Below are 19,128 nucleotides of genomic sequence, written 5' to 3'. Positions count from 1 at the left end.
CCATCATTGGATAACCACGCACACAAGTGGAGGGAGGCGCGAGTGCCGTGGAATTTGGTATGTTGTTGCATTCTATACCGTATCATATACATTAATAACATACTGTTATGTTTCGAACAATAAACTGTATAGTTCTCAGATTCTACCACACTGTTCAGCATACTTTGTCTGTCTTCAGTGGCATAGTTTGGCGTCCAAGTTTCCATCGAAGGAAATGTTCACTGTGCAAATTGATTGCATCTATGTACCATATATTATATTACCTACAACGAATTTAGAAAGCTTTCCATTGCCCGTAGCAATACATACGTTTTTATTAACATTTTCTATTTAATAGGTGGCATTCAGCATATACTCTGCCGACATGTGTAAAAGTATGTGGGCAGGTATGAATCATAACATTCGAAAATTCAGAACCCTGAGAGAGTTGGTTGGAGATGCCGAGAGGTCGACTCAGCATCCACAGGAGGAAAAGGTAAATTGATTGAAATAATTTTTTTTTAGTAATTACCAATTACTTTTTTACCAATGGCTTTTACTCAAATGGCACCATATAATTGATAAGATTTTAAAATTTGCATTATTAACACTTTTTTATTCATTATATATATTTTTTTAATATTAACTCCACACAGGAGGCCCTGAAGAAAATAATTTCCCTCAGGGCCTATGTCATCTTTGGGGATGCTGTGTGGAGGGTAATATAGACAATAAGAACAATGTTTTGAAATATAATGTTGTTTGACGACTTTTCATTTCTTAAATATGGGTTATTTGCTTTTTCCTTTTCACAAACAGTTTTGATTACCCAAACCGAAAACCGGCCACAATAACACTTACTCCGTGCAATTCTCAACTCTAAAAATCAAAATAGCGTTTTTCATTAAGAAAATAAGTGCTCAATCGACGTAGAAAGTCAAGGGCTTTCCGCCGATTTATCAGTTTCATAATATTAAAACTTAAAATCAACGTAATTATATGGTTTAGTGCAGGGGTGCTCAAACTTGAACTGCTGGCGATCTACCTCAATATTATTAGATTCCGATCGATCGACTCTGATAGACTGCAAGTATGTGCATATGCAGAATTGTCGTCTATGTAGGTAGGGTGTATGGTGGCGCAGGTATAAGTGTATATATATAGGGACGTTGCATAGTTGCATGGCCACGAATCCACATAGAATTTGGAGGAACGACAGAAATTAGTTCGCAATATGCATTTTTTTAGTCAAGGTAGGTGAAGGTCTGCACTAAAAAGTCGATGAAAAAACTTATATTTATTCGAAATTGCAAGTTTATTGGTTCATACAAAAAACAAACGAGTTCTAGTTTCTAAACTAAATAATGACTTTGGATGTTGAAGCGTGGCACTGCATGTCCTCAGCATACTTTTTATATGATGGTACGTAATTACCGAGTGCTAATCGCAAGCACGATGACATATGTTCGTCAGTTAGTCGATTGCGATATTTTGACTTAATTATCTTCATTTCAGAAAATGCAGACTCGCACAAGTAAGTTGACCCAAACATTGGGAATACGAAATTTGCCAGCTGTTCCAGAACACTCCGTTCAGTAACTCAGTCTTACAAGCTACAAATAAATAATAAAAAAAAAGTGGGTGTGTCAAGCCTACGCAAGACAGAAGTGAAACTTCTTTTGTTAAACCGTATGAACCACAATCAATTACGTATTTCACTCGTATTACACTCACGACGCAGTATACTAACCAAGCAGCAGATGCTTGGCGTGGCGCAGTTCGCTGGTGTCTGAGAGAGAGGAAAGAAGAGAAGAGAGAGAACGTTCGTGAGCGGCTCCCCCACCTCAACAAGCGCATATGGTGAGAGAGGGACAGTGAACGGTGAGCGGTGGTGGGGGTACCCGCATTTTCGTGTCGATCCTGACTCGGTTTTACTCCGTCCATCGAAAATCCATTACGCGCCTAAAGAAGTTTCACTTCAAAAAGAAGGCATGGAAAATGGGAAAATTTTCTCGAGATCGACTCAAAAAGTACTCGACCGGTCGATCGCGATCGACCGTTTGAGCACCCCTGGTTTAGTGTTTTTGAAAGTGACAGTTCGGCCCGGTCCAAAGGACCCGGTCTTTAAGTTAGTGTTTTAGTACTTAAGTCAGTTCTAATCTAGTAAATAAGAGACCACCCAGACGTTAAAAAACATTTCCCATCGAGTGAAATCTGGCACGGTCAATTCAGCATAGTTTTAGATTCCTTGTTTGTGTTAATTTTGACGTTTATGTTTGCGGTAGTTTTTGACAGTTGACGTTTGTTTTCGCGGCTGTACCGAGTGAAGTTTATAATATTATTAACTAGTGCTTAGTAGAGGATAATAGTTATATGTTTACAAAGTGAACAATAACGCAGAGAAGACCACTCCAGAATTACCTTCCATCTATGGATCAACCGGACGATGCGCGCCCCCCCGCACTCTCCCACAACCGCCGCCGCCGAGATCCCGGGCACCAGCAGCAGTCTGCAGCAGTCCCAGGCTAGAACTAGGTGATATTTCGGACGAGGATTCGGACAATTCTGAAGAATACTTTAGATCTGGGAAAGAAGCTCTAAGCGATGTCCAGATGGAGCTGGAGGAATTGCAGGACACTTTAGCTGAAAAGCAATGTAAGGTAAGCAAGGAGCAGCAACTAAAAATTGCCAGAAACGTAACCTACGTAATTGGTGCTGTATCACAACTTACATTGGACAGAGAAAAACTGAGAGCTGATCTGACTACTGCCCAGGCTGGTTTGAAAGTGGCCCAGGCGGAAAAACGCTCGGTTGAGGACTGCAACCGTCACCTCGCGGAGAAAATTCAGCAGCTAGAGGCGGACCTAGGACCTGTGATGCGACGTGTCGCTGAAGCTACTGAGGCGACCATGTCATTTGCGGACATCACCAAAATAAAAACTAAAGATGCGACTCCATTGCCGATCACTCGTACAGGACAAGCAGTAGGACCTACAAAGCCTACTATATGCGTTTTTCCTAAGCTGGATAGCATTAAAGACAGCGAGGAAACAAAACAAAATGTAAGAAAAACTTTAAAGCCCTCAGCTTTAGGTGTCCGAGTAACCGGCATGAGAAACATACGAAATAAGGGAGTAGCGATTCATACTGCCAGTGTTGAAGACCAACAAAAATTATTAATTGCGCTCACTAATACGAATTCAAGTACTTTAAGCGCACGACTACCAGCAAAAAGACATCCCAAGGTAATATTTTTCAATGTACCTAGAGAGTTATCCGATGAGAGCTTCCTGAATAGCGCTTTAGCTGGAATTCCAAACATGGAGCAAATGGACACTGGAGAGATGATTTCGAATTGCCGACTCAGCCATTTGGCTGGCGCTCGATCTGGCTCAACCTGTCATCGAGTGTATGAGGTTCCGGCTAAGCTACGTCATCTGTTAGTAGAACAGGAACGGGTATTCGTGGATTGGACGGTGTGCCGTGTACGAGATTTTATAGGGCTTACTGTGTGCTCTAATTGCCAGATGACTGGACATTCATTCAAATTTTGTAAGGAAAAACCAAGATGCGCTCACTGCGCCAAGGAAGGACACGGACGTGAATCGTGCCCAAGCGCTGAAGCCAAGCCGGTATGTGCAACATGCACGAGGTTCGGTAAGGCCGCGGACCACCCGACGGGAGACAAGGAATGCCCAGCTTATCAAGCAGCACTATCCAGGGACTTGCAGGGACAACCATCCACTATGGCTTTAAATAATTATATACAAGATGACTGTGAAGTGGACTTTATAAGAACAAACAATTTGAATCAATGGGTAAAAATGAAACGTAAAAGTGAGATAGGAGATTTAATTTGCATCCAAGTTAATATTAGATCAATATGTAAATATTGGGATGTATTACATGTATACTTAAATAGTTGCTGGGAGTTTGTAGACATTTTAATGCTATGCGAAACTTCCATACAAACTGACCTTATTGATTTATATGAGATACCGGGCTACACATGCTATAACTACTGCCGCACTAACAAGTCAGGTGGGGGCATTCTACTATATGTTCGGAATAATATTGTATTCAAACAAAAACAACTAGAATCGTTTTATTTTGAAAATGTATTCGGTGTAATTACTCTTCCAAATAAAGAACATATTAGTATTTTAGCAATATATCGACCGCCGAATCTTAGCAAACAATCATTTATTGGGGAAATAACATCTGTTTTGACAAGTTTCATAGATCCTCTCGATAATGTTTTGTTCTTTGGGGATGTTAATCTAAATTTGATGAATTACCAAGATCCTGCTGTAATCTCATATGAAAATATTCTAGCTAGCAATTACTTAATCAAGTGTATAGACGGCGTGACTAGAGAGGCAATTGTAGACGGACGCGTTACACGCTCATGCATCGATCACATTTATGTTAGGTACAATAACGGACATAAACAAGTGGACGCGTTATCAGCGTGCGTATGCGAGATTGCTATAGCAGATCATTACATGGTCGCAGTTAATATTAAATATGACGAGCAAAAGGAACCTTTAAACATTGCGAAGGAGATTATTGTTTTGTCCCAAAAACGTATAGACAGCCAAATACATAAAATAAATTGGAATTCCTTACTTAATGAACAAGACAGTATTACACTGTATCAAAAAATTAAAAACAATTTTATTAACCTATACGAAAGATGCACAGTATCATTCCTGAAAAAACCGAATAAAAGACCAAACAGGATCAAAAATTGGATAACTACTGATATTTTAGAGAAAATTAAAAAAAGAGATTTGCTATTTCGAAGGTGGAAGAATTCACCAACCAATAAAAATTACGAAAATGAATACAAGGCCTTTCGAAATAATGTTAACAAACTAATTACTAAACAAAAATCATATTTTTTTAAAGATAAATTTAAAACATGTTTCAATAATACTAAAAAAACGTGGGATGAGATAAATAAAATTTTAGGAAGAAAAACTAAAAGCAATTGTGATGAAGTCATCTCGCGATATGTGATAAAATATCAGACAGTGGAAAGTGTAACTAACCAATATGTGAATTATTTTTCAGATACTATATGTCATATGTTGCACAAGTGTGATTTTAAAGCATCTAATATTGATACAGTAGAATTACCTCACAGTATGTACCTACCTAAAGCAACTATCACGGAGATAACAAATATTGTTAAAAAAATTAAAAACTCAAAATCTGCTGCAATTGATAGTATAAGAATGCACGACATAAAAAAACATATAAATATTTTAGCCCCAATTATTACGCACTTAGTAAATAGACTTATTACTCAAGCAGAAATACCTGATGATCTAAAGTGTGCTATAATTAGACCTATTTACAAAGGTGGAGTACACTCAGAGATAGGGAACTATCGACCTATCAGTATCTTGCCTGCACTTGAAAAAATCTTTGAAAAATATATTTCTTTAAAATTAAACAAATACTTACAGAAATTTTCCATTATAGACAAAAATCAATATGGCTTTCAAAAGAAAAAGAGTACTGAAATATTATTACAGGATTTCTCGAATTATGTAAATAATGAATTAAATAAAAAAATGCATGTTTTAGTATTATTTATCGATAATTCCAAGGCGTTTGACACAATTAATCTGCAAAAATTATTAAATATTCTCGAAGCAATAGGAATCAGAGGAAATCTACTAAATTTATTTAAAAATTATCTATCTAATAGACATATCTGTGTAAAAATATTTGAAAAACTGAGTGGGAAAAAAAAAATGTACGCCGGTGTCCCGCAGGGGTCAATTTTGGGACCCACCCTCTATATAATATTTGTATCAATAATGAGTAAACTATTCTCACATGTTAAACACTTTGTATATGCTGACGACACGGCACTGGTCATATCGGATGAACAATTATATACTGCGATTAAATATATGCAAGAAGACTTTATATCTCTGATTAAATGGTGTCATGACGTAGGATTAATTATAAATACAAAAAAAACCAAACTCATGCACATAAGATCTCCACATGCAAAAGTTTCCATCATGCCTGAAATAATTTCTCATAACTTTACCTGCATCCATCAAAATATTGTGCAGCCCTGCTCATGCGAAACGATTGAGCTAGTAAACGAATACGTTTATTTGGGCGTGACTGTTGATTGCTACTTTAAATGGGACATACAAATACACAAAATTTGTAAACGGCTGCGGGCGATAGTGGGTAGAATATACAAATTGAAGTGTTTCGTTCCTGTGAATACCTTAAGAATTATTTACATGTCACTCGCGGAATCAACTTTAAGATATGGAATAACCACTTGGGGACATTCTTGCAAAACAAATTTAAATTACGCACAATCAATACAAAATTCTATCGTTAAATTACTAGTTAAAAAAAATATTTTTTCGCAAAGACGAAACATTTCACTTTTGTATCAAAATTTAACATTTTTGCCGGTGCAGGCCTTATTGTGGTATAAAATATTAATTCAGCACATATCTGACTCTGAGTATAAGAGGAAAGTTGAACATGGGCACAATACTAGGTTCACAAAGAATGAAGGCATGCTTGTACCTAAACATAATAATAAATACGGACAGCGAACCCTTGAGTATAATGTGCCTAAAATATATAATATGCTACCTGGTAATATTAAGAAATGCGAATTTCCAAATAGAGTCTGATATTTGCTGAAAACGTGGCTACTAGGTAGAAATAATTTGTATTAGGCGATTTAATGTGTAAGTTTATTGTTATTGTATAAATTAAGGTCTAAGTTGTAATCTGTAAAAAGTTGTTATAAAAATCCTGTTTGACAAACTACTTAACCGTAGTTTAACGGGATATATATGAAATAAATAAAAAAAAAAAAAAACATTAAAAAAAAAAAAAAAAAAAAACATATTAATTCCAAATAATAGTACATTGTCATGTTTTAAACTAGTTTGATATCAATTATGTTCTCAGGAACGGATTGGACAGATTGGGGAGTCCTTGTTGGATGCTGCTCCCGAGGTGGCGGCCGCCCTCCACCGAGAGCTTTCTCATATAATGAGTGGCCAGCAGTCCCCGGAAGAAGCAAAGTAATTATTATTATTTTTTTTTATTTATTTATTAACATTCAAACCTGCTTTTTTTTATATTTACTCCACAAAGGAGGCCCTGAAGAAAATAATTTCCCTCAGGGCCTATGTCATCTTTGGGGATGCTGTGTGGAGGGTCTTTTTGTGGAGAGGAAGGAGTGAACATGGGTCTTGAAGAGTCCCATGTTGTAGGAGGGAGGAAACACAGAGGCCGGCAGTTCGTTCCACAGCCGAGCTGTTGAACTTAAGAACGAATCGTAGAAGCGACCCGTTCTCATGTGACAAGTGTCAACTGTGTACAAATGTTGGGCGCGCGTTTGGCGTGTATCCCGACTACGCACCGGTGCCGAAGGGATCAATGACGCTAGTTCCTCAGCATCTTCCATTGTATTACCGGTAGAACAAGGACAGCATACCTACCTGACGCCTGTGCTCTAAAGATTGCAGTCCGTCTGTTAAGATTGGGGAATCTATCAAACGGACCGCCCGTTTCTGCACAGAGTCTAGGGTTTTTTTCAGGTATTTAGGGGCTCCGGACCAGAGATGGCTGCCAAATTCGACAGTAGGGCGCACTTGCGATTTGTACAGGGTCAGCAGTTGTGTATTATTAAAGTATCTGCGGGCCCTGTACAGTACGCCCAGCTTCTGAGAGGCCAACTTTACTCTGGCTTCGATGGAGCCCCCGTACCTGAGCTGGTCACTTACAGTTATACCAAGCATATCAATGGAAGGCCTGTTCGGAAGATTGCTTCCGTTGAAGGAGACTAGATTATCATTTGGATCCCTTTTAGACGTAATCAGACAGGATTGGGTCTTTGAAACATTAAATTCGACGAGATTATTTTTACCCCAGGAGGAAATACTCTCGAGATAACCGTCCATTCTCTGCTTCAAAGCCCTCCGAGCCGTTGGAGTTTGTGTGCCCTTTGGGGGCTTGTCAAACAAAAAGCTATCATGAACTGTACTGTCATCCGCGTAACAATGAATCGGTGCACATGTCAAAAGGTCATTGATGTGCAACAAAAACAAAGTCGGAGACAGAACCGATCCCTGTGGGACGCCAGCATTTATGGAGTGCGAGGAAGAGGTGAAACCGTCAGCAACCGCTTGAATCGACCTATCCCTTAAAAAGTCAGCAATCCACGTACACAGGGATGCGGGAAGTCCGTAAGAATGCAATTTGTTGACAAGTCCTCGGTGCCAGACCCGGTCAAAGGCCTTGGATATGTCTAGTGCGACCGTTTGGGTCTCACCGTGACGTTCCAGGCACCGCCCCCAAACATGCGTCACATACGCGAGAAGATCACCGCACGAGCGGTTCCGCAGGAATCCGTATTGACGGTCGTTGATAATTTTGTTCTTCTCGAGGTATGTGAGTAGTTTGTCGTTGATCACACGTTCCATCACTTTGGACAGAACTGATGTGATCGCTATGGGGCGGTAGTTGGCCGGGTTGGAGCGGTCACCTTTCTTGGGAATAGGGTGAATTACCGCTTTTTTCCAACCAGAGGGCACAGTGCCACACTTCAGGGACATTTTGAAGAGCTTTGTCAAAACTGGAACTATTTCCGCAGCACACCTCTGCAATACCAGGGCAGGCATTCCATCAGGTCCACTAGCTTTATTAACATCGAGCCCCCGTATGACGTGGAGTACATCCCGATGCCGGATCCTCAGCTTTTTCATATAGAAGCTGCAGTGAGGAACCGACGGCGGAACAGCACCTCCGTCGTCGAGGGTCGAGTTTTCCGCAAACATTTTCCCTAATAGGTTAGCCTTTTCGGTGGCGGTGTTTGCTAGTGAGCCGTCAGGTCTGGTAAGAGGTGGCAAACTGGGTTTGCAAAAATTTCGACCTATTGAGCCCGCAAGCGACCAGAATGCTATGCTGCCATGCGGGCAGGCAGCCAGCTTTTTGCTGATCTGCAGGTCGTGTTCGAATTTTGACCTATTAATGATTCTCTTGCATTCCTTTGCCGATTTGTTGTATGCTGATCTGCTTTCGGGCGTTCGAGATGTGTTGTAGGCTCGGTAAGCCGCGTTTTTTCATCGAACTGCTTCGGAGCATTGTCGACTGAACCACGGCTTTGAGCCCACACCAGTTTCTTTAGTAGTCGATTGTATGAAGCCATCCATCTCCGATTTGATGACTTCACCAATCTCCTGGGCACATCTTGAAGGGTCCGAAGTCCGAAAACAAACAGCTGACCACGGAAAAGCGTTGAAATGGGCCCGCACACCGAACCAATCTGCTGACCTATAGTGCCACACTTTTCTCCTCAGCCTCTCATTGGTTGGTCTGAGGCTAACGGGGATTGATGTCGTCACTAGGCAGTGGTCAGATGATCCCAGAGGCGCTGTGACGTCAATCTTATAACCGTGTGGCACAGTAGTTAAGAATAGGTCTTGTAGTCTTGATAAATAATAGATGGTGATCTTTAACCAAAATAACGTTTATTGTAGCAGAGCACACACATTACAGCCATTACAGAGACTTATACTTTTGACACCTACTTCCTGTTCATGTAGTGTTACCAACTGAATGTTATTTCATTGCCATATTACAACAGGTCTAACAGATTGGAGCGGTGAGTCTGGACATCAGGAACCGTTGTAGGCTCCTGAACTAGTTGCTCTAATCCGTAGCAAATGGCAAAGGATTCCGCCTGTCGGCCAGCCGAGTCCGTTGGGCCTGAGAACTTCAACCATGGTTCGTTATGAACATTGAAATCCCCCAGAACAACAAACTCGGCCGAAGGGTAGCGGGGCAAGAGATCATCAATAGTATCGCTCAAATGTTTGAAGAGTTCGGAAGTGTCTGATTCGCTAAGGTTCGGTGAGCGGTATAGACATGCGTAGAATCTTGCCGTACTGGCAAGATTGACGCGCACCCACATTACGTCGAATCTGGAGTTTTCCAGACTCAATAGTCGTACACAGTTGACGTCAGCTCGACTATAGAGGCAGACTCCTCCTTTGAGTCGGAATTTGCTTGCGAGGGTAAAGCCCGGGCAGTCCAGATAGGAGGAGTCTGGCGGCTCGGCTATCTGAGTTTCGGATAGGAAAAGAAGGTTGGGACGTTGGGACAAAAGATGGTGATGGACGGAATTTAAATTTGTGTGCAGGCCGCGAATGTTGGCAAAATTTACCAACAGTTTTGGCCCGCACCGGGGACGCCTGCTACTCGCCGCTGTAACGATGTTAAAATTGTTGTGTTGTAAGTTCAAGAATTTTAAGTTTTTTTTTTTTCTTTTTGAAAGGAAAGGTCTGGAAAGGAAAGGTATGAGGGGTGGGTAGGAATCTGGGGTTCAGGCTGTCCAGGAGTGATGAGCGTTTGGTTCCAGCCCACCCACTGCGGTGATAGGCGATAGGCTGGGAGAGTCCGGCTGGAGAGGGCATCCAATGCACCCCAAACGCTGCTGCTGGGTCCCCTCCGGTCACGAACCGGCACAACAGCAGTGGCGGGGTTTTTTCACTCGCTGATGGGGCAGCCCACCCTTAGTCGTGAGCCTGAGGGTCGGGCCCCTGTACTATCGAGCGGCCCGGACAGCGGTAACCGGTTGTAAAGGGTCTCCCTCAACCAGCATCTCCCAACCGGCCCGCCACGCAGAAGGTGGGCCGACGCACCCGTCACCAAGACCTGGGCAAACCTTAACCCATGAACCCGGGCACCCCTGCTAAGTCACCAAACGTAGCGAACCACTTGGGGTGACCTGTGGCAGAGGTGTTGGTCATCCAATAAATGGTTCCCAGGGCGGCGGTACCCATTCCCGCCTACCAAATTGAATATGTAGTTATTACTTATGTAGTTTGTCAGCAGGTACATAATGACAACATTTTTGCAATAACATGGTACAAAAAATTACGATGATTACGGAATTTTTATTTTATTTTTATGTTGACGAATAAATTTTCTAGAGCGAGTCTAAAATACCATTTTTGAAATACCGCCAAAAGGAAATGTTGGGGCGGGGCTATCTCGTGTGACGTCATAAGCGTATTGCCATTTTCGAGCCGGCTTCTGACAGTACGTGATAGTGGTACTTATTGTCTGTTTACGAGTGATTTGCTTGAGTTTTTGTCGTTATATTTCTTAGAATGTCTCCCCATTTGAAATACAAATGTTGTATGGTTCCTAGCAATTGAAAATGCACTATTTCTCCAGCTTATAGTATGTAACATCCCAAAGGGCATAATGAAACAGAACAAGACAAAGAAACAGAACAAGATAACGAAACAGAACAAGATGACGAAACATAAAACCCAACTGTATTTTACTATAAACTATCTTGAAGATACGCCCTCCATTCCGGACTAGCAAGTGCATCTTGAAAACAGTTAATTACATAACCATTTCCAAAATGAATATGATAAAAGTACATATGAAAATCATCAAAATCCCAAACGGATGTACAATGTACTCACACACATCCAAACTTATTCAAAATTTGATGACTTGAATATATAAATTTACAAAATTTAGTACTATGTACATTCATATGCACACATTAAATGCACACGGGTAAGAATAGGTCACCCTTGGACGCTGAACAAGTATAAAAAATAGTAAAATACATATGTTAGTAATACCTGGACACAAGCTGAAGGTCACTCCGCTCAGCTCTAGGGGTAGACCTAGGTATATTTAGTGACCAAATATGAATACCTTCCTTCTTTCTCTCCTCCCTATTTACTCTCCCACACTAATTGCCATATTATGTAAATGCTCATGTTTTTCATTTATTCTAGACAAGACAGCAAGGAGGAGCGGAGAAAGAGAAGGAGGGAGAGGAGGGAGGAGATTCAGGAGGAAGCAAGGTAATTATTATGTCCAACTAATGTGGTTTTAGTCCTTGTTGCCAATTATGATACAATAAAAATACTGCAAGAAATGGATGCAAAGATCAAATCACCGGTTACAAATTTCACTCTCAAACTGGCTGTATAATTGAGATACCATTTCATCCGTATCTTTTACCATTGGCCATTAAAATATATTTAACCAAGGTGACATGAATTAACCCTTCTACTTAAAATGTGGGCAAAGGCTCCAACAGAAAATGAACGGCCTGGTCGAGATCTGAATACCTTCCTTCTTTCTCTCCTCCCCATTCACTCTCCCACACTAATTGCCATACTAGAAATTAAAAAAGCTGTAAAAACCAAAAGTCAGATACTTAATAATCAATTAGACATATCAAGTAGTCCAATATTAGGTCTGTTTCCAATAAACCCATAAAAAAATTCCCAGTTCTCCTAACCTCCTTACCACCATGCCAGTTGATGCTTTGTTTCTCCCGATTTATTGATATAACCCATTAGTCTACATAATTATCTAGCGGTTTTTCCATTACTTGTTCACTTATGTTAATGTATTTTATGACCGTCTTTGTGTTGCTTATATTTGTATCATGTTGTCTCCCTCTATATTTTGTTATATATATACACACATTATGTACTTCTTGTTTAGTATTAATTTGTACCCTGATGATGCTTAAGTAAAGCGAAACCGGTCGGTTCTTAAATTAATAAATATCGTGGTTTTAAAACAAAAAAGTATTTTATTAAATATTATTATTATTTCAAATTCCCTCAGCGCCATTTAACACTTCAAATTGAACCGATCAAACGATTCAAACGATCATTAGCATCAATTTTGGTTCAATATGTTGCTTTATCAGATATGCATCATGGTGCAGGAATTAAGTCTTTCACATTACATTATTATAATTATTTGAAACCGTTGATTTATGTTGTACAAATAAAACTTGTTACCAGAAACAACCCAACTTATGTGTAATGATATTAAATTTACAGAAAGAAAATTAAGACGGAGATGGAGGAAAAGGAAGATCCTAATGTCTCGCCCCCACCAAAGTAAGTACTGCACAATATCATATGTGTTTATGTGTTATGAAACCTTTGTCCTGCTTTTGAGAACTCCTTTGTAACCTGTCTTTTTCTGCCATCTGGTAGATGCGTCACCGATGCCAAACCAGAAGTTGTCCGGGAACTGGAAACAGTAGCGAAAGCACCAAAAACCTCTAAATTAAGGTACCGACTTTTAAAACATATTGTTATAACTTGTTGAATCGTCAATACACAATACTACCTTACTTGACTTACTACCGTTTGGAATCAGCATTAAAAAAAAACCTTTGATTTAATTTAATGACAATAAACAATAACTTTTTGCATTTACGATTATGGAAAATAGTGCTTACAATCACAATATCTCACCGGAGATGCGGAAGTTTTTTTTTTAAGATTTGTGTCAAAACGATTTGTTTTTGTAATGTGATAAAATCATACATTTGTTTCAAATAAAACACCACTAAATGTCCTACCACTGACTTCAGTTTAAGTAGTTTTTAATTTCAGACAATCATTTTATAGTTGGGGTGTGGGTAAATATATGTATTATTTCCAAAGAAATCTGTTTCATACAAAATCCATTTTCTTGAATGGGACCCTTGTTTTGGTCCGCTTGAAGTGTGTTAAATGGAACGGCTGCGCGGCCTGTTTCATACAAAATCCATTTTCTCGAATGGGACCCTTGTTTTGGTCCGCTTGAAGTGTGTTAAATGGAACGGCTGCGCGGCCTGTTTCATACAAAATCCATTTTCTCGAATGGGACCCTTGTTTTGGTCCGCTTGAAGTGTGTTAAATGGAACGGCTGCGCGGCCTGTTTCATACAAAATCCATTTTCTCGAATGGGATCCTTGTTTTGGTCCGCTTGAAGTGTGTTAAGTGGAACGGCTGCGCGGCCTGTTTCATACAAAATCCATTTTCTCGAATGGGACCCTTGTTTTGGTCCGCTTGAAGTGTGTTAAATGGAACGGCTGCGCGGCCTGTTTCATACAAAATTTAGATTTGGATTTATGGCCAAAATACCAAATTAAACTGATTCATCTTTTTTTAACCCTTTTAGTGCCATAAATATTTTGTCAAAATATGCTGAGAATGCTAGTAAAAAAGTGCATTTTTACAGATAATTTATATAAAAAATAAAAACACTTGCTATTTCTGTTACAATACACTAATTTTCATAATTTTAACAACATTCGCTTCAGAACGTTTCAAACTATGATAATAAAAGCACAGAAATTAAATACTACATATTTATTGACAAGAAAATTACAGAAGATATATGGAAAACGTAGAAGATTGTTTTCCTACACAAACACAATGAGCAAATCAGGTTGGATCTTTTCACAGAGCTACTGTCCTTACTGCTGCATGGTGACCGGGTATGTCATCAAAATGACAATTCAATTCAACACACCTCCAAAAAGTGGTAATAAAGTCATGAAAAGTGATGAAACAAAAACAAGGTTCCATAGGTAACTATTAAACCTAGTTTTTGTTTCACCACTTTTAATGACTCTATATTACTTTTAAAAGATGTGTTGAATTTTCATTTTGGTGAAATCGGGCCAAAAGTGAACTGTCAAAAAGAGCGCTACCGCGTCTATAGCATTTTTCGCACACCTACCTATAAGCGCCACGGATCTTTTCGGCACTGTAAGGGTTAATCAATAGGTGTGTCATGTATAAAGTATATATGTGTCCGATTTGAAGAAATTGCGATTTGATCCCAAAAGATTTATGAGACCGTGCGGCGCACAGTCAAACTGAAATTTCCTGAAAATCTTCATAATTTTTTTTTCATATTTTGTAATATTAGCGCTCTAATACAACCAAAAGTCACAAGCCGCAACTGGTTGGGACTTTTATGCTACGTATACATCCGCGAGCCGAACTGCCTAACTCAACCTCAACTTATGGGAAAAAAACGAAGAAACCGCAAATGGCGCGATATGCCGCTTGCAGTTGATTCATTCCTTTCCCGTAATTCGTGGTACGGTTCGCGCTTCAGTTTCCAAATTTATCCGTATCCTTATGCAGTATTCACATTAAAAAACTATATATTTGTGACAGGTTCCAGAGTAGTAGATACTCCCAGTATCGCCCTGACGACCACCTTTCAGAATTGAAACATTGCTTGAAATGGCTTTGGCCGTGTTTGGTGACCAGACCTTATTAAAATCATCAAGTTTGGCTAAATATAAATTTGAATAGATGTTGAATGAATCAGACCTTACTGAAAGTTATAATTTCGTAAATTTGATAAAAATTATTGTCCACCTTATGCATAATAACACTAAGAGAATGAGTGTGGTACCCATAACATACCACTAACACTATTACTAACGCTATAGCTACGGAACTAAGCCAAAGGGTATTTCACCGTCTTCGTGCAACTATTTAAGCATGAAACTAAAAGCTCTGTTTTGTTTAACTAGAGCGGTATACACAATATTATATTTTTATATCCGATAGGCCGAAGTTGGCAGTGTAAACGTTCCCCTTAATGCTAAATCACTATTTTGATTAATCTTTATAACGAATCGGTGTACATTATGAATACCAAAAATATGATTTTATTAATTTAAGGTTTTCCTATCATTTCGCTTGAGTAGAATACAAATAAAATAATAAATTGCGCAATAAAAAATATAAATATAAACTACTAAAAAAAAAATTTTTTCAATAGAAATGAATGAACGCGTAAAGGAAACAACTTTAAAAAATACAGTATTATAACTAAGATTATCTGTGACAGTTTCACTTGATTAACTTTTTTGCTTTCTTATAAAATTATTTACAAAATAAATAAAAACCAGTTTTGTGCTTGAAATCGAATTTTTCTAGATTCCGTTTGTCAAGCGATTTTAATTCCTATTACCTACAATATTTGTATACCAAGAATATACACATTTTCGGCTTGTAGCTTCCTCTTAAGCGCGTGCCTATTTTCTGTATATTTACCAAATCTGCAAACTGACACAGCATTTTCAAAGAACATAGGAAATTAGCATTTGTTTGTAGGCACTGCCGATATTGCCAATCTAATTCAAATCGATTTTCTTCCAAAATGGTGCATCAGTTATTAGATTTTCGAGTGTAATAATTTTTACGAAATTAATATTAAATTGTACTATTTTCCATAATCATAAATGCATAAAGTTGTTGTTTATTATCATTAAGTTGAACCAAATGTTTTTTTTTAAATGCTTATGAAGAAGGGTAGTCGTTGGTAAAATTTTACCAAAAACACTTTGTATCGGTTGTATTTTATTCCTATATGTGACTAGTTTATCTATTTATGAAAATATATGTCCACTTCTTTATAGCACTAGTTATCCCTTGTGTATTAAATCATCAACTTAGTTCCAGTTGAAATATTGTAACTGTGCGGTGTTCTTCTATCCATTTATCGTAACGGATACGGTAGTAGCTCACCACACTTGCCTCAATTTTATGGTATTTTGGACATAAAGTGCTCCTAGCAGACTAAACTACTTGCTTGGCAACGAAATAATGTTTCTAGCTTGACGTTTCATCACTATCAAAAATATTTATTTTATCTGTGCAAAAGTGCTTAGAAAATTACAGTCGATTCCTCGTAATTGCTACACAGGTTTATCTTGGGACGGCCGGTTATTTGAGCCAAAACCCGAAGAGCAGAAACCAAATAAAGAAACTAATACTACTTCTTCAATAATCGCAAAATAACTTTGTGACGTCATTTTAATTATATGAAAATGACGCCATAACACTTTGTATACACCACTTTTAATTAATAATATATAAGTCAATTTTGTAGCTCGAGCCGGTATGCATATCTGTGATGTACAAAATATACTGTGAAACAGCTCAAGCCGGTATGCATATCTGTGATGTACAAAATATACTGTGAAACAGCTCGAGCCGGTATGCATATCTGTGATGTACAAAATATACTGTGAAACAGCTCGAGCCGGTATGCATATCTGTGATGTACAAAATATACTGTGAAACAGCTCGAGCCGGTATGCATATCTGTGATGTACAAAATATACTGTGAAACAGCTCGAGCCGGTATGCATATCTGTGATGTACAAAATATACTGTGAAACAGCTCGAGCCGGTATGCATATCTGTGATGTACAAAATATACCGTGAAACAGCTCGAGCTGGTATGCATATCTGTGATGTACAAAATATACCCAACTGATCCTTGAGGGAAGCCACTGGTTTAGATTATTTTATCATTTCTGTAGCCATTCTAAGGAAAATACATAGGATAGTTATTCACAATTTTTATAAATATACAGGGTGTGGCAGAGAGGACGGACGGTTTTAAAAAAATCATAAAATAGTTAACTTTTACTCAAAAACAAATTTATTGATGGAACCAGGTTCGCGAGGAAATAGCATTTGAGACAGTCAAGTGTGGAAAATCACATCAGGCATGTGGTGGCCGAAATCGTTGATGCAGTGCTGGAGGCGCTCTTGGATGTTCGCGGAGCTCCTCTTGGTCTTCTGTTGATCAGTTCACCACGCCTGCGAAGTGATTCAACCCAACGAAGGATGGTGTTTCGAGAGGGAACTGCTCTATTCCGATGAATGTTGTATAAGCACCCTGTATAAGCACATTAAGAAAATAGTGTTAGCGGACCCTTCGGCATTTTACCCTTGGCACGCTAAGGCAGTAAAAAACAAAGGTTAGGCTGATGCATGGAAGATAGATTTTGGTTACCCTTTTTGACAACCGGGAGGTTAGTATTATGTAATTAGTTTAATTTTAATGTATCATGTCATTTTTTGTGTTCTTTCCAGGCTACCCAAATCTCATTAAACACATCACATATTTCATGGATAAATACGGAAACGACTACAAAGCTATGGCAAAGGCCAGAAGAAACTACAAACAACAAACCTGGAAACAACTTCGGCAAAAGCCAAAGAAATTCATGTAAATACCCAACCAATACGCCAAGTTCTTAGATTCTAAAGGATTATTGGGCAAAAACACCGATGACGACCTGTTAAAAAAAGATGCTCTAGCACTAGAAATGGATAGCGATTAAAATTTAAAAACAATGCATTTTTATTATATTTTTTAGGACCATCGCTATTTTAATTTGTACCAAAAGTTTCCAGAATAAAATATTATGTGTCGATTGCCTTTATTATTGTATTATTTAAGTTTTTTTTTAATTATTCTGAAAAAAGTAAATTAAATTTGACTTATTTAAGTTAACCCATTTTTTTTTTTTAACATTATTTCTGGCTTTCACCCTTCAAGGGTGTTCTTGGCCATCATTTAAAATTATTGAGAAATGAAAGGTGAATTTAAATATTATTTAAATGGGAAAATTTCAAAATTATAATGAAAATTGGAGTCGAGTTCAGACTTAGAAGAGATGAGATGTTGAATGGAGGGGAGGCAATTTTAGATAAGGCTTGATAGAAGAGAGGATATTTGTTTAGAGAGGGACAACCAAAAAATATGTGATCTAAAGTTCCCACTTCTAGACCACAGAATGTACAATCTGAGGAGTCAACAACGTGAATTTTAAAAAGATGGGAAGGAACGGAACAATGTCCGATCCTCATTCGAATGAGTGAATAAATTTCTTTTTTGGAAAAATGAGGGAATTGCTGAAACCACGGTTTTGATGGAATAGTCCTTTGTATTGAGGCATAGCAGGCTCCCTTGGATTGACTAGCAATGTGCCAATACTCTGCCCAAACATTGCGGGATCTATCTTTGATGATGGAAAAAATGTCAGATAGGGGAATGTGGTTTACGAGGGTAACAACAGGGTTGGACGCTCCTTGTTTTGCCAAGGCATCCGCAATATCATGACCCATGATACCAACATGTCCAGGAATCTAAATCAGAGTTACAGTTTTACCAGAGCTTTGAATGGAGGCTATCATCTCTCGAATAAGGCATACAAAGTGATCATCAGGATGAAGAAGAGGACTGGATTTAAGTTTTTGGAGGGAACTGAGAGAGTCGGAGAGAACGAGGGAATGTTCGAAATTATTTTTGATTATATATTTGAGAGATTCTATTATTGCAATGCACTCGGCTGAAAATATTGAAAATTGATTTGAAATTGAATGAAATATTCTGTCATTAGAATTATTGTGGTAAACGTTAATACCTATACCACAGTTAGGAGAGTCGGGAGATTTGGATCCATCAGTAAATAAAAGAGAAAAGTTGGGCCAT

General features: G+C 38.6%; 1 protein-coding gene across 6 annotated transcripts; it reads left to right on the top strand.

The window, feature by feature from the left end:
* Positions 1-4: 4 nt before the first annotated feature.
* On the top strand, positions 5-18,065 carry LOC149414927 (uncharacterized). Of its 6 annotated transcripts, XM_089643260.1 has the most exons (8): positions 8-57; positions 338-475; positions 1,495-1,513; positions 6,946-7,061; positions 11,808-11,876; positions 12,876-12,935; positions 13,035-13,112; positions 17,724-18,065. In XM_089643260.1, exons 2-8 carry the CDS (start codon positions 438-440, stop codon positions 17,740-17,742), a joined length of 399 nt encoding a protein of 132 aa, XP_089499386.1. In that variant the 5' UTR covers positions 8-57; positions 338-437; the 3' UTR covers positions 17,743-18,065. The 6 variants fall into 6 exon arrangements, with proteins under 6 accessions (XP_089499385.1, XP_089499386.1, XP_089499382.1 ...); XM_089643259.1 differs by lacking the exon at positions 1,495-1,513 and having other exon boundaries at positions 5-475; XM_089643256.1 differs by lacking the exons at positions 8-57; positions 338-475; positions 1,495-1,513 and adding an exon at positions 2,535-3,224.
* Positions 18,066-19,128: the final 1,063 nt, after the last annotated feature.

This window comes from Hesperophylax consimilis, chromosome 19, assembly GCF_061612785.1.
Source record: "Hesperophylax consimilis isolate HC1 chromosome 19, BYU_Hcon_1.0, whole genome shotgun sequence".
Taxonomy (NCBI): Eukaryota; Metazoa; Arthropoda; class Insecta; order Trichoptera; family Limnephilidae; genus Hesperophylax; species Hesperophylax consimilis.
Note: the sequence above shows the minus strand (reverse complement) of the source record. Positions and strands in the feature narration are given on the sequence as shown.

Bases quoted from the DNA above. Each gene is read 5' to 3' on its own strand.
- LOC149414927 (XM_089643256.1), top strand. From the start codon at position 2,592: ATGGAGCTGGAGGAATTGCAGGACACTTTAGCTGAAAAGCAATGTAAG. The intron at 3,225-6,945 runs GTAATATTTTTC...TTATGTTCTCAG, and splicing joins CAGCAAAAAGACATCCCAAG to GAACGGATTGGACAGATTGG. The intron at 7,062-11,807 runs GTAATTATTATT...CATTTATTCTAG, and splicing joins CAGTCCCCGGAAGAAGCAAA to ACAAGACAGCAAGGAGGAGC.